The sequence below is a fragment of the Oryza sativa genome, chromosome 11 (genome assembly GCF_034140825.1).
Source record: "Oryza sativa Japonica Group chromosome 11, ASM3414082v1".
Taxonomy (NCBI): domain Eukaryota; kingdom Viridiplantae; phylum Streptophyta; class Magnoliopsida; order Poales; family Poaceae; genus Oryza; species Oryza sativa.
In genome coordinates, this window is record NC_089045.1 from 6,012,995 (window position 1) to 6,028,391 (window position 15,397).

The following is a 15,397-nucleotide window of genomic DNA, read 5'->3' on the forward strand; positions in this document are numbered from 1 at the left end:
CGTGGGGCCCTATCTATTCATTCTCTCTGGCCCCAAGACGACCCCCTGTCCCTTGGACTCAAGCACATCGCTATGAGTGGAACGTAGACCATAACATAATTTACAGATCTAAGATATGATCGGGCAAGTAAAGAGGTTTTAATATAGTGCTCGAAAGATGGTTATGAATCGATTGACTAACCCAATTTTATGTTTAGATTCATAACTAGGACTTTTTTTTACTGAGGGAGCATATACAGTCTGTTCTAAGTCAAAATGTATATTTTATCCATCAATTAGATTTAATAGATCTCATATCTCAAACATTCTCTATCGCAAACTTTTAACTAGTGTAATTATGGATAGTTTAATTAACTCAAGATTTCACTCAAATGGCCATCGTCACATCTATACCTGCTATATAGTTACAGCCCACTAAAGCTAAAGCTTAACGTGTAAACATGTCATCTCATCGTCCATTACTAATAATTGCGTACTAAGCTCCAACAAACATTGCAGCATCATCTACAATTCATTAAATTATGCAAATAAAAGTGCAAGTATATCCAACCATCACCATTCACATTATTTTCATAATATTTTCAACATACATATCCAACATTTTTATAATACTTAACATATATATTCATCCATGTAATAGAAGCGTGGGATATCATATTTCATCCAGAATCTGCTACAGAGTCTATAAAGTTTATTTCTCTCCTTACATAGTTTAGCAAACCTGTTTTATCTGTTGTTAATATCTAATATTTTTTTTTACACTTAGCTCGATTATTGAAAAAACATATTAAAAATTACCCCCTTAGTAATTTCCGAAGCAAAGCGCGGGGAATTTCCTAGTATCTATATCATCCAGTACCTTATTATCTCTGTCTCTCTCGTCTCATACTTATTCGCTTGTTTCTATAGGCTGTCTCTCTCGTCTCATACTTATTCGCTTGTTTCTATAGGCCCGTTAGAACGTTGAAAATTCATATGGTCCCCTCATCTCCTAATTATAGGAGGTTGTTGGGCATACTCTTATCCCTTCTTTATATGCGGCTCCCAAGAGTATTGAAAATTCGTCGAACACGGTACAATCATACGTACCATATTTGTCCTGACAGTCACTTGAATTCATCTTATATGAGAGCTGAAATAAATATAATATATATATATATATATATATATATATATATATATATATATATATTATATTTATTTATTTTAGGGTGTGTTTAGTTCCACGCTAAAATTGGAAGTTTGACTAAAATTGAAAGTTTGAAGAAAAAAGTTAAAAGCTTATGTGTGTACAAAGTTTTGATGTGATGGAAAAGTTGAAAGTTTGAAGAAAAAGTTAGTAACTTGTTATATACGATGTTCGTGTGACGTAACGGCTCTCTCCTAGAATCACGACGCAAAAGCGAAGAAAGAACATGACATTTACCGTCCGTTTCCCAGCTAACCATGCATGGTGGCGTTCACCATACGTTCCCAATCGCACTAGGACCGTCGTATAAGTCTATAAGAAGAAATCGTTCACATAGCATTTTTTATCTCTATAGCGCATGTACAGCAACGGCCGGAATATTTGATTATTTCGTTGTCTCTCAAATTGTCAATTGTCTTCTGCTTACCTCGCTATATACCCGGACCGCGAAAAAAGGTCTTGTATGTACACTGATCTAATTAATGCTTCTTTGACAAACTGCAATCATTTCATCACAACTATTCACTTATTTAATTACCAATACCCACGGAGCGCAAGGCGGCTATATCATGATCATTTCACTTCCTATGGAGAATTTTCAAATACAGGAAAGTTTCCAAACCATCAGTAGATTGGCATAGCAGAAAAATACACATCAACAACAGAAAAATAGACGGGAGGTGGGGCCTCATGCTTATTCTCCCTCCGAAATTCATCTACAATAGTCTATTTCGTTAGAATTTTAAAGGGGATTGGTTAAAAATTAGTCCTTTCTTCAATGGGCTCTATAGAATTATTTTTCATATGACACAAATGCTCTAATATTTTTATGTTTTGCTTATAAAGTGCAAGCTGCTAGTTGCTTTCACAGGATTAGTGAAGCAAGAGTATAAGTTTTGAGCAATTGAGATGACTGTGAAATTTAGTGTTATAGCTCGAGTCCCCAAGACAAGTATCCTGCTTGGTCATTGCCTTCGAGTGGTTTAACATGCTTAGGTTGAAGTTAATAACTGGCTAACTATTCTATCAAAGGTTTCTCCTTTGCTTATTACTTGGTGTTGTGGTTATTATATTGAAAGATGCCAATCGTGGACATGGACACATTCAGAGTGAGTGGCTATATATATATATGATTGTACATATGGATCCTACTCATTCAAATATGTGTGGTACTTGCGGTTGGTATCAGAGGTCTTACAAGGTGCTTTGGGCTCACTGCAGAACACATCGGGTCATACCCAATTTGGTCTGACCGATATAGTTTACTTTTGGTAGTTCTTTCTTTCGTATAAGACTTTGGTCTTAAGTTTCAGGCTTTCTTCCAAAAAGCTAGGTGATCAGATTTAACAACAGCCTATGATTGATGGAGGTGAACACATGGTGAAAATAGATCAAATATAGCAACAAATTTTTCTTGACCGGGCTCTCAGACACCCCCTCAATACTCTAGCTCCACCCCTGCACTAAGCCATAATTACTTCAAAGCAAGCCATAATTACTTCAAAGCAAAATATCTCATGTATGCAGTTGGCTGTTGGCCTAGCAACCAACGGAAGAAAATATTTTGTTATTTCTTAGCAGCCTACTTGAGAAACACGTACTCCACATTATGTTATCGAAAAAAACAACAACTGATGAGTAAAAAAAAAGAAACATACAAAGATTAATCAGCAATGTTTATCAGTAAGAATTTTGAAATCCCACTAAACACGCGGGGCATCAACGAGATGTTCGCGCATAGCGAATGCAACGTAACAAAAAGAAAATCAACGTGGCCGCTGAAGCAAGTCCAGATAAGCGATTCACGGGATCTCGTTCGACGCGAATATTCACGCAATATCTTTGTGCCTCTGTTAACTATTGAGACCGTTTTTTCTTTCTCCATGGCCACACCTCAGTTTTGGCCTAGCTTCCCCGGTGAAGATGCAGGAGAACGTCGTCAATGCTGGTGCGGCGCTGGAAGCAAACGATTGTTTACTCCCCGGAGATTGTGGTACTGTATTACACTACCTCTAATTCAATTAGCTAGAGTTTTTATGTCATTCTCAAAAACTTCACATTCAATGAGGGATACCAGTGATTGCAATTTTGGTCCCCACCGGCAAATCAATATATCGACCGAAATTTTTGGGTTTTCTCAAATTTTTGTTGAAGTTGGTCAAAGTTTATTCAAATTCATTCAATATTTTAGAAAATTTCGATCCGAAAATTGCCGAAAATCCTAAAATTTCATAAATTTCAGTCGTACTGAAATCGAAAGTGTAAACCCTAGGGATACCTAAGTTATTTTCCTTCTCTACTAAATTGCCTTTTCAACTCTACAATTAACATTCTTTTCGGATGCATCTGATGGAGGGAGTATATCCCATCTTACTATAAAATTGCTGCTCACTAACTTTTAAATCTCAACTAGAAAGGTAGTCCGCGCGATGCGCGGGCATATGTATTTGTTTGTTAAAAATCGGTCTGACAAATTAATTTCAAATAAAAAGTAAGATGTTTTTTCATTTGACTTTTTCTTTCAGTGAGCCGAGTCAAATGATGTGGTGTTTTTTTTTTCAATTTGACTCAGAATCGTGCTCTCTCTCTCGTGCGGACTCTCTCGTGAACGGATCAACATATACGCGGAGTATGTGCGGCTGACTCATGGATGTCATCATCAAGCAATAGAGGACAGAATCATCTTGAAGTTTTTAAGTAGGTTAAGATTAAGAATAGATCTAATGATTGAGGATATTGAAAAAAATCAATGGTTAGTTTTTTTAATATAATTTATATGAATTTTTATAATTTATTAGATGGTCACATGTCGGTTTAGGGGGATTGGTATTATTGCCACATGGCGATTTAGCGGCGTTACATGATCTAAATTTAATATTTAGTATTTAATATGATGCTTAAAAATTTGATCTTAAACATTTATATTAGAAGTTTGAGCTATGTATATGGATTTTGACTTATGTATTTAATTATAAATAACACAATAATTCAAAAAAAATTGAGAAAATATGTAACTTGAGTTTTATGATCATTTAGAAATCCGATTATTAATTTTTGATAGATTGAGTATCAGCTAAAAAATAGCAATTAGCTTAAGAAATAGGAGAGAAGGGGAGAGTTAGGAGGGTAGAGGGAGAACGTAAGTACGTAAGTGCGCATATATGGAGGTGGTGGTGAGGATGCAGGTATCAGATTTTCTTTTTAGATGAAGATCTAACGGTTAAAATTAATGGGTCCATCAATTTTAGAAAAATAATGGCTAAACATTTATTAGAATTTTTATGATTTTTATAAAAATCTGTTAGCTAGAAAATTAAAAGAAGGAAGGAAGGAAAGAGGGGGGATGTTTGTATCGTGAGGAGAGGAGGCCCGGGAGGAAGGGGGCAGTGGAGATGGGTTTTGGATTTTTTCTAAAGATAGATCTAATGATGGAGTATAATATTATGTCAACCGTATTAAGTGAAAATTGTGGGCTAGTTGTTTTGTTTTCTCGCATAGTTTCTTTGATTTCTAATTTATTAGAGCATCATGTGACAAGCTATAAGTGTTTGTAGGAAATTTAATAGACTTTAGCTAAATAATAGGAAGGGGGAGAGAAGAGGAGAGCCCTGAGTTTTTCTGAGAGGGAAGGGTCTATCAATTTAAATAAAATCGATGGTCATATGTATTTTTTTCTCAAAAATATGATTTTTAAAAATAATTTATTAGATGTGAAATGTGAAGACATAGAGGTGTTGTAATGGACATCTAATAGATGATGATATGTGATATATTATCAATTTTTATATAATGTTTAATTGATGTTTAGTTGTCACGGAAAGGATATGGATTTATGTCTGAAAATATATTTATCATATATCAAGAAAAGCCTACATGGATCAAACTAAAAACTGAATATATTTAAAAAATATACTAATCATTTAGCTATCTATTGTTTATATATAATCATTTAGACTATGTGACAATCGGCCACCGTAACAGAGGAACTCACATCCTGTAACTATATCTCTAACGGCTTATCTTTTTTTACCTATTAGATGACCAATCGGATGTCTATTTCTATATCGAAAACAGATAACCAATCGGATGTCTATTTTTATATCGAAAACATAGTAAAAAGAGTGAATATAGGACTTCGCTCATTAATTAATTTAATTAAACATATAATCATTCAAGCGTATCATAAAATTAATGTATAGATCGTCCATAAAAAAAGTTAGTGCTTGCATGTTGCACAGCCAGCTCGATGCTCCATGCATGGAAAGATATAACCATTTCCAATATTAAGTTATCATTTCCAATATTAAGTTATGGTGCATATCTCGTAATAACTACCTTAATTAGAAAAAGAAGAAAAAAGAAAGAGTAAATGAGGGGAGGATAGGCGTACTTACATACGTAAGAGGGATTTTATTTTGATATGATGTTTTAAATTATTGGGTCCACTATTTTAAATGAAAATCGACTGCTAGATATTTTGTTTTTTCTCATAATTTCTACAATTTATTAGAGCATCACATAGCGGCTCTACATCTTTTGTAGGAGTGCCACATAGCAGATTACGAACATTTGTAGAAAGTTTAATAGACATTTAGTATATAATAGATTAAAGGTATCAGTTTTTTAATTAACCGACACTCATAGTCTATTAAAGGTGCCTGGTGTTATGGGTGCCGAAAGTGATAAAACCAGCACCTATAGATCATTTCCCACCTAAATGATCTATAGGCGTTGGTTTTATCACTTTCGGCACCTATAACACCAATCTCTAAATGTTTTTACATAAATTTTGCTTTTTATTAAAAGAAGGAAAATATGAGAGATAAAAAGATAATAGAATTAAAAGATAATAATTGGAGTAGGAGCATACGGAGTACGTACGTGTATGTACATCCGCGGGAATAGTGAGCCCAAGTGGATTAGGATGGGTGGACTAATTTTTTTTACATCTAATCTAATGGTCAAAAATAATGGGTCCACTAATTTAAATAAAAATCAATAGTTAGATGTTTCTTTGCCACGTGGTAGGTTAGGAGCGTTTGTAGAGTGCCACGTGACGATCCAGGAGCGTTTGTAGGAAGTTTAGTGGACTTTTAGTACTCCCTCCGTACTCATAAAGGAAGTCGTTTAGGACAATGTTTAAGTCAAACCCTAAGAATATAAATCATGAATAACTTTCAAATTGTTGAGTTTGAAAATGTAAAAATTATATGAATATATTTGTCTTGAAAAATACTTTCATAAAAGTATACATATATCACTTTTCAATAAATATTTTTATAGAAACAAGAAGTCAAAGTTGTGTTTTGGAGACCGTGTCGTTGTCTTAAACGACTTCCTTTATGAGTATGGAGGGAGTATATAATAGATAGATAGATATGCAAGTGTGCTACATCATCATCTACTAGTAATTATTATATAGATTATTTTAAATATCATATAAATATGACATATCATTTATAATATTGTTGTATTTTTAGAACTTAATATATATGTAATCAATGTCGAACCATTATCTCCACATCATTTATATATTATTTAAACATATATATCTATCATGTATAATATGCATTCATCTATATATTCCACGGCAAAGTGTGGTGTATCGACTAGGATTCTATATAAGTACAGCAGCTGTAAGCATTAAAGGCTGCCTGGAACCACACACAAAGCAGGCAGCCAAGCATAGCCCACAGCAAGCTCGACCATGGCGTCCCTCTCCTCCCTCCTCCTCGGCTGCTTCCTCCTCGCAGCCGCCGTCTTCCTCCACCGCAACGGCGCCTCCACCACTACCACCCACCTCCATTTCTACATGCACGACGCCTACACCGGCCCGGCTCCCACCGCCATGCGCGTCGTCTCCGGCCGCTCCTTGCTCGACGATGGCGGTGACGCGGTGCCGCGTCAGTTCGGCGACATCGTGGCGCTGAACAACGCGCTGACGGAGGGGCCATCCGCCGGCAGCACGCGCGTGGGCACGGCGCAGGGGTTCGCGGTGCGGGTGTCGGAGGGCGGCATGTGTGGAGATTATGGATACCCATATCTACATGACAGTTGTAATTTAGTCGGATATACGGTACCAAATATAGATGGAATATCTCTATGAAGACTCGGGTTAGGTTCTAAACTTGTATGTCAAGGAAATACCCGGGATCTTAGTCGGTTACGTTTGTATTTTATCTATAATCCCATATTCCGTTAGGATATGGATTGTATTTTGTAAAGCGGACTCCTTCCCCTATATAAAGAGGGTCCGTGTGCCTCTTGGGCGCGATTCTTTTTCCCAATTTATACAATCAATAACACACTCGGCGGAATCATCCCCGGACAGGAGTAGGGTATTACTTCTTGAATAAGAAGGCCCGAACTTGTATAAAATTCTTCGTCTCCAAACCCATCCACTTTCCTAGCTTGATAGCCACCCCCTTTTATTATTGCCGAAATCTTGTTTCGACAGTTGGCGCGCTAGGTAGGGGTAGCGTCAAGTTCTCACCGACTAAGTGCGATAGGTTTCGTTTCTGGCATCGACGACTTCGCCTTCCCTCCCGGGCAGGCGTTCCGGTTCGGCAGCCTCAACTTCATCACGAACGACTTCGGCAAGATCTCTCTTCTTGACTCGGATTCAAACCAGTCGGGGAGAGACCAGGTCCCCGTCCCGTTTGGTATTCCGAACTCGGCCGAGGCCTACTCCAAGATCATCTCTCCCGAGTCGGCTTCAAACCACTCGGACGAGATCCAATCTACTCTTCCGCGACCAGATCAAGACGACGGGTCCTATCCTTCAATCCTGATGAAACTTCCTGATGATTTGCCGCTGTCTTCACAGTCAAGACATCTCCTACTCGAAGATCTAGGCGAGCTCCGGCTTCGGCCCCGATCCGATCTAGATCCAGGGAGGTTGGCGTTATAGTCCAACCTCTCGGGATAGTCTCGACGGAAGAGTTGGATGGCTACCTCAGCTCCCCTAGCGTCAGTTCTCGACCAACCGAGATCCTCGACTACGACGATTTCGGCTACCACTACGACCACGGCGACCTCGACAACTTCGACGACAGCTATGAGGATAACTACACGCCCCTCTTCTTCGGCGTATTCATGGCTGACAACGAAACGGAGGAACAACGCTAAGCCCGAGAAGCGGACCAAGATCGCGCACGGCAAGAAGCTGAACGTCGCCGACTGGAGGAAGAGCGACAGCGACAAGAGCGAGAACGACTACAGCGTGAGCAACAAGATCGCGAACGGATTGCAAAGGAGGCTGAAGATCGATGACAACGTGCCTTGGAATCTGGGCGGCGAGCGAGAGAGCTCATTGGGCAACAAGACGTCGATGGGACAGCGGTCTTTCGCACCCCCCCAGCAGAACGCGGTTGCAGCAATCACTCTCCTCGACACCCTCCTCAAGGAAGACGCACTCAACCAAGCCGATCATGTAGTCAACATCTTGAACCAGACGAAGACCATGATCGCTGCCTCGGTTCCAGCCAACTCTGCAAGCACCCGCACCCCGACTGGTAGCCGAGTCCCTCACCAGCCGAGCCTCAGCATTGCCGGCGCCGAATCTAGTCGTAGGAGCAGGGGACATGATGAACGGTCTGTTCGTTCGCCTCCCGAGCGATATAGGGAGCGCCGAGTTGAACGACCACACTCCCCACATCGAAGGCGCCCCATCGATCTTCGCGACACCATCAACCAGCGCGCGCAGCAAGAGGCCATCATTCACCGGATCGCTACGACGACGACGTGGATGGAGTTGCTGCCTTCACAAGCGATCTGCGTCGAGTGGATTGGCCAGCCGGCTTTAAGCCGACTGGAATTGAGAAATATGACGGCACCACCAACCCTGAGTCTTGGCTCACCGTCTATGGTCTCGCAATCCGCGCAGCAGGAGGAGACAGCAAAGCCATGGCGAACTATCTACCTGTGGCCCTAGCGGATTCTGCCCGGTCATGGCTTCACGGGCTACCCTGCGGCACGATCGCATCATGGGCAGAGCTACTCGACCACTTCATCGCCAACTTCCAAGGCACTTTTGAACGGCCCGGAACACACTTCGATCTTTACAACATTGTTCAGAAGTCTGGAGAATCTCTTCGAGATTACATTCGACGCTTCTTCGAGCAACGCAACAAGATCTCCGACATCACCGACGACGTCATCATCGCTGCCTTTACTAAAGGCATTCGCCACGAGGACCTAGTCGGCAAGTTCGGACGCAAACCTCCCAAGACGGTCAAACAGATGTTTGAAAAAGCCAATGAGTATGCCAAAGCCGAAGATGCTATCACGGCGTCCAAGCAATCGGGCACCACTTGGAAGCCAAAGAAGGATATGCCGACCGCGGGAGGGAGTGGAAGTAACAACCACAAGGATCGCAAGCGTAAGCCCGAAGAACTTGTGGCGACCACCTCTCCGTCTTCCCGACAACGTTCCCGCATTAACACCTTCGACAAGATAATGAACTTCCAATGTCCGCATCATCCCAACTCCAACCACGTGGCCAAAGATTGCTTCGTCTACAAACAGTTCGCGGAGCAATACGTCAAGAACGCATGTAAACCCTCAGACGGAGATCAAGGCACATCAAAGAAGAAAGATGATGAAGACGATGCCATGACTGGTTTTCAAGATCATCGCAAAGAACTTAATCACATCTTCGGCGGACCCCTGGCTTATGAATCTAAGAGAAAACAGAAGCTAACAGAACGGGAGATCAATGCGGTTCAGCCTAACACGCCCCAATATCTTCGGTGGTCAGAGATAGCAATTAAGTTCAACCGCTCGGATCATCCCGACCGAGTGGTCCACTCGGGGCGGTACCCCCTGGTACTAGACCCAGTGGTTCGCAATGTCAAGCTCCGACGGACTCTCATCGATGGTGGCAGCGCACTCAACATCCTTTTCGCTAAGACCCTGGACGATATGCAGATTCCTTGCACGGAATTAAAACCGAGTAATGCACCCTTCCACGGTGTTATCCCAGGATTGTCAGCTACACCACTCGGCCAGATCACTGTTCCAGTTACCTTAGGCACTCGGGAGAATTTTCGCACAGAAAATGTTTGTTTCGAAATTGCTGATTTCGAGACAGCATATTATGCTATACTTGGACGACCGGCTTTAGCTAAATTTATGGCCGTCCCACACTACACCTACATGATGATGAAGATGCCTGGTCCTCGAGGAGTCATATCACTACGGAGCGTCATCAAGCAGGCCGTCACATGTGACAAAGAAAGTTGTGAGATGGCCCAAACCCACGAGACTACTCTCGCCCGCGAAGAGATCCGACTGGCTGCGACCACGGCAAGCGAGGGAGAAGCGCCTGCAACCAAGCTGACGAAGACCGAAGAAAGTGATGCCAAGACGAAAAAGATTCCCTTAGATCCCTCCGATCCTGATAAGACTGCTGTAATAGGCGCTGAGTTAGATTGTAAATAGGAAAGTGCGCTCATCACCTTTCTTCAGAATAATAAAGATATTTTTGCGTGGAAACCATCCAATATGCCTGGTATCCCCAGAGAGGTGATTGAGCACTCTTTACATGTTAAGGAAGACGCCAAACCCATCAAGCAACGACTCCGCCGTTTTGCACAGGACAGGAAGGATGGATCAAGGAGGAATTAACCAAGCTGTTAGCAGCAGGCTTCATTAAGGAAGTCCTTCATCTCGATTGGCTGGCTAACCCAGTCCTGGTTCGGAAAAAGACGGGGCAATGGCGCATGTGTGTCGATTATACCAACCTCAACAAATCTTGTCCCAAAGACCCTTTCAGGTTACCTCGCATTGACCAGGTGGTTGACTCAACGGCCGGCTGTGAGTTACTCAGCTTCTTGGACTGTTACTCGGGATATCATCAGATCCGGCTAAAAGAATCCGACTGCTTGAAGACCTCGTTTATTACGCCCTTTGGGGCCTACTGCTACATCACCATGCCCTTTAGATTGAAGAATGCAGGAGCAACCAATCAACGCATGATTCAAAGATGTTTTTCAACTCAGATCGGTCGCAATATTGAAGCTTATGTTGATGATGTAGTCGTCAAGACCAAGCAGAAGGATGACCTGATTGCGGATTTAGAAGAAACTTTTACAAGCATTCGTGCTTTCAAGATGAAACTAAACCCGGAAAAGTGCATCTTCGGAGTACCGTCAGGGAAGTTGCTCGGATTTATGGTATCTCAAAGAGGCATACAGGCCAACCCGGAGAAAATCAACGCCATCCTCAACATGAAACCGCCAAGCTCCCAAAAAGACGTCCAAAAGCTGACTGGTTGCATGGCGGCGCTCAGCCAGTTCGTCTCACGACTCGGCGAGCGGGGGATGCCCTTCTTCAAGCTGCTGAAGAAGATTGACAATTTCCAGTGGGGACCCGAAGCACAGAAAGCCTTTGAAGATTTCAAGAAACTTCTCACCACTCTACCAGTTTTGGCCTCGCCACATCCGCAAGAGCCGCTACTGTTATATGTGTCGGCGACCTCCCAGGTTGTGAGTACGGTCCTGGTTGTCGAGCGTGAAGAGGAAGGCCATATTCAAAAAGTCCAACGTCCAATTTATTTCGTTAGCGAGGTTTTAGCTGACTCCAAGACAAGATATTCTCAGGTTCAAAAGTTACTATATGGTGTCTTAATTACCGTCAGAAAATTATCTCACTACTTTCAAAGTCACTCGGTCACGGTAGTCACATCGTTTCCACTCGGGGATATACTTCATAACCGCGAAGTAAACGGACGGATTGCGAAGTGGGCCTTAGAATTGATGTCTTTGGACATATCGTTCAAGCCACGAACTTCAATCAAGTCACAAGCTTTAGCTGATTTCCTTACCGAGTGGACCGAGTGCCAAAAAGACATGCCAGAGGAAAAGATGGAATATTGGACTATGCATTCTGATGGGTCGAAGAGGCTTACAGGCACTAGAGCTGGGGTTGTTTTAATCTCCCCGACTAGAGAAAGATTGAGCTACGTATTGTGGATACATTTTTCTGCGTCCCATAATGTGGCGGAATACGAGGCGCTACTCCATGGACTAAGGATTGCAATATCTCTAGGTATTCGCCGACTAATCGTCCGTGGAGACTCTCAGTTGGTTGTTAATCAAGTCATGAAAGAGTGGTCATGTCTAGATGATAATATGACCACTTATCGACAAGAGGTACGCAAGTTGGAAAATAAATTCGATGGACTCGAGCTCACCCATGTCCTCCGACATAACAATGAGGCATCCGACAAACTGGCCAATTTTGGTTCAAAACGGGAAGCAGCTCCTTCAGATGTGTTCGTCGAACATCTTTACGAACCGACCGTGCCCAGAAAAGAGACAGTCGAAGCCATGGATACTCAAGGCGTAAGCATGATCAAAGCCGACTGGAGAGAACATTTTATAAAATTTTTGAGCAAACAAGAACTCCCTCAAGACAAAAATGAAGCCGAGCGGATTTCCAGGCGCAGCAGACTTTACATTATTCATGAGACCGAGCTGTACAAGAAAAGTCCATCAGGAATACTGCAGCACTATGTGTCTTTGGAAGAAGGGAGACAGTTGTTGAAGGATATACATTCTGGTATTTGTGGTAATCATGCCGCTGCACGGACCATTGTCGGCAAAGCTTACCGGCAAGGTTTTTTCTGGCCTACAGCTGTGTCTGATGCTGACAAGATTGTGCGGACATGTGAAGGTTGTCAATTTTCTTGCCAGACAAATTCATTTGCCAGCCCAAGAGTTGCAAACCATCCCGTTATCCTGGCCATTTGTGGTCTGGGGGCTTGACATGGTCAGCCCGTTTAAAAGGGCAGTCGGCGGTTACACGCATCTCTTTATGGCTATCGACAAATTCTCCAAGTGGATTGAGGCTAAACAGGTCATCATGATCACAGCAGATAAGGCTAGAGATTTTTTCATCAACATTGTGCATCGGTTTGGGGTACCTAATCGGATCATCACTGATAATGGCACTCAATTCACTGGCGGAGCATTTAAAGACTTTTGTGAAGACTTCGGCATTAAAATTTGTTACGCCTCCGTGGCACAACCTATGAGTACTGGACAAGTCGAGCGTGCTAACGACATGATACTTCAAGGGATCAAAGCACGAGTTTTTGACCGACTATGTCCCTATGCTGGCAAGTGGGTAGATCAGCTGCCGTCCATACTTTGGTCTTTACGCACTACTCCTAATCGGGCTACCGGCCAGTCGCCGTTCTTTTTGGTTTATGGCGCAGAAGCAATGTTGCCGAGTGAAGTGGAATTTGAATCACTACGATTTCGGAAATTCAACGAGGAGGGCTATGAAGAGGGCCAAGTAGACGACATCAATCGACTAGAAGAAGCCCGAGAAACAGCTTTGATTCAGTCGACTCGATATTTGCAAGGGTTGCGCCGTTATCATAATCGGAATATTCGATCGCGAGCCTTTTTAGTCGACGACCTGGTTCTGAGGAAAATTCAAACAACACAGGATCGGCATAAAATATCTCCCTTATGGGAAGGACCGTTCATAATTGCTGAAGTCACTCGGCCAGGTTCTTATCGACTCAAGCACGAAGACGGTACTCTCATCAACAATTCTTGGAATATTGAACACCTTCGTCGATTTTATGCTTAGGCATTTCGTTTGTATCTTTCCTCTTTGACTGCTAACTTCAAGGTTTTCCTTGAAGTTTTCAGTCAGGGGGCTACTATGATAATAATGGAGTGTGATTTTTATCAATTCAATTTGCTTACTTGATTTATCATTGCCCTGTTTGGTCTTTCGTCTTAGCCAATGAGGACTGAAGGTTTTTAATAGCTTTTGTGGGTTTTAGGCTCAATAAGGTTTGACAAAGGCTTTTAAGAAATCAGAAGCTAAGTATGGAACACCAAGCATAGCATAAATTCATCAGTATTGTACAAATTGAGCCTCCACCGTCATTGATCATCAAAATCATTGTTATATCAATCAGTATCAGTTTTTTCATCATCAGACTTCTCAGACCCAGTTGGCCGAAGGTCGAAATCTTGGAATCTCTCAACTACATCAGCAGCAATCTTGTCAGCGGCTTTCTGCTCATCATTGATGAGGTCAAGAGCAGCTTCTTCGCTCGTCCCGTCTGCAAAGCCATCAATGGCATCAATGTCAACTCTTGGATAAAGGGATTTGGTCATCGCCAATGCCAGACTTGCTCCCATACTTCCAGCTTCTTTGATGTTCTTGAAGTAAGTATCTGGTGCGACTCTCAGCTTGTCGAAGATTTCGGCAGCATCAAGTGTACTCGAACCGGCGTTATTGAAGAACATGGCCTAGATAAGTGGAGTAGCGGCATTAGCGACTTTATCCCTGGCTCCTTCAAACTTGTTGATCTTGTCAACTAAGACATCAAATTGTGCTTGAGACTTGATCTTGCGGTTTGCGTCAACAGATTCACATTAATGAATCAGCATATAGAAGATAATGGCTTTTGAGGTATTGATTATTGGTACCTTCAACCTCCTTTAAAGCCGAATCCCTCTATCTTGCCAGCTCTGCCTTGTCATTTTCCAGAGTTTGGATCTGTTTCTCTAGTTGAGATATCTTGGCAGCTTGCACTACATTAACTTCGGTTAATCAAGATTACAGAGATAACAGCACAAATCAGTTGGGCAGAGTTTGCGCGAACCTTTTGATGAGCCACTCAGTTCGAAATTGGACTCCTGGAGCTCAGCAATCCGATCCCACAGATCATGTTCATTCTTCTTGGCAAGTTCTCTGGCCTCGTGCAATTGACTCCTAGTGGCTTCGAGGGTTCCAAAATGAGGAACTAGTCTCTCTAGGGTTGCGGTTTTCGCCTCGTTCCTAAGATGAATCCTCTGCGGAGCAGTTTAATCAGCGCTCGAGCCAGACGGCAAACAAGATGGCTGAGGTCAGGCGTCAAGGGACTTACATTTACAATGCGAGTCGCTTGGTTGAGTGCCTTTTTCAGTAGGCATACCTCTTCATCTTCTTTTTGCCGGTTTATTACAATTCCTTGAGGTTGCAAGTTGTCATCCCACCACTTGACCAGAATGGGAGGGCACGAATCTTCGGCTGCTTGTATACGGGGAATTTCTTCTTCATCACCGATCATTGGTCCTAATGTATCCATTGACAAAGGTTAGACAATCGATCAGAGTTATTTGGGTCAACATGGTTTCAGACAAAGTGTTTACCCGTAATGATTTCTGGACGAGGACGAGTGGATTCGGATGCCTTTAA

The 15,397-nt window shown here is 42.2% G+C and overlaps 1 protein-coding gene across 1 annotated transcript; it reads left to right on the forward strand.

Annotated features, from left to right (window-relative positions):
- The first annotated feature begins 6,884 nt into the window (after positions 1-6,884).
- LOC4350072 (dirigent protein 1) lies at positions 6,885-7,295 on the forward strand. Its single transcript, XM_015760675.3, has one exon. It carries the CDS (start codon positions 6,897-6,899, stop codon positions 7,293-7,295), a length of 399 nt encoding a protein of 132 aa, XP_015616161.2. The 5' UTR covers positions 6,885-6,896.
- Positions 7,296-15,397: the final 8,102 nt, after the last annotated feature.

What these genes read in the sequence shown, in the direction of transcription:
- LOC4350072 (XM_015760675.3), top strand. Translation starts at nt 6,897, where the DNA reads ATGGCGTCCCTCTCCTCCCTCCTCCTCGGCTGCTTCCTCCTCGCAGCC.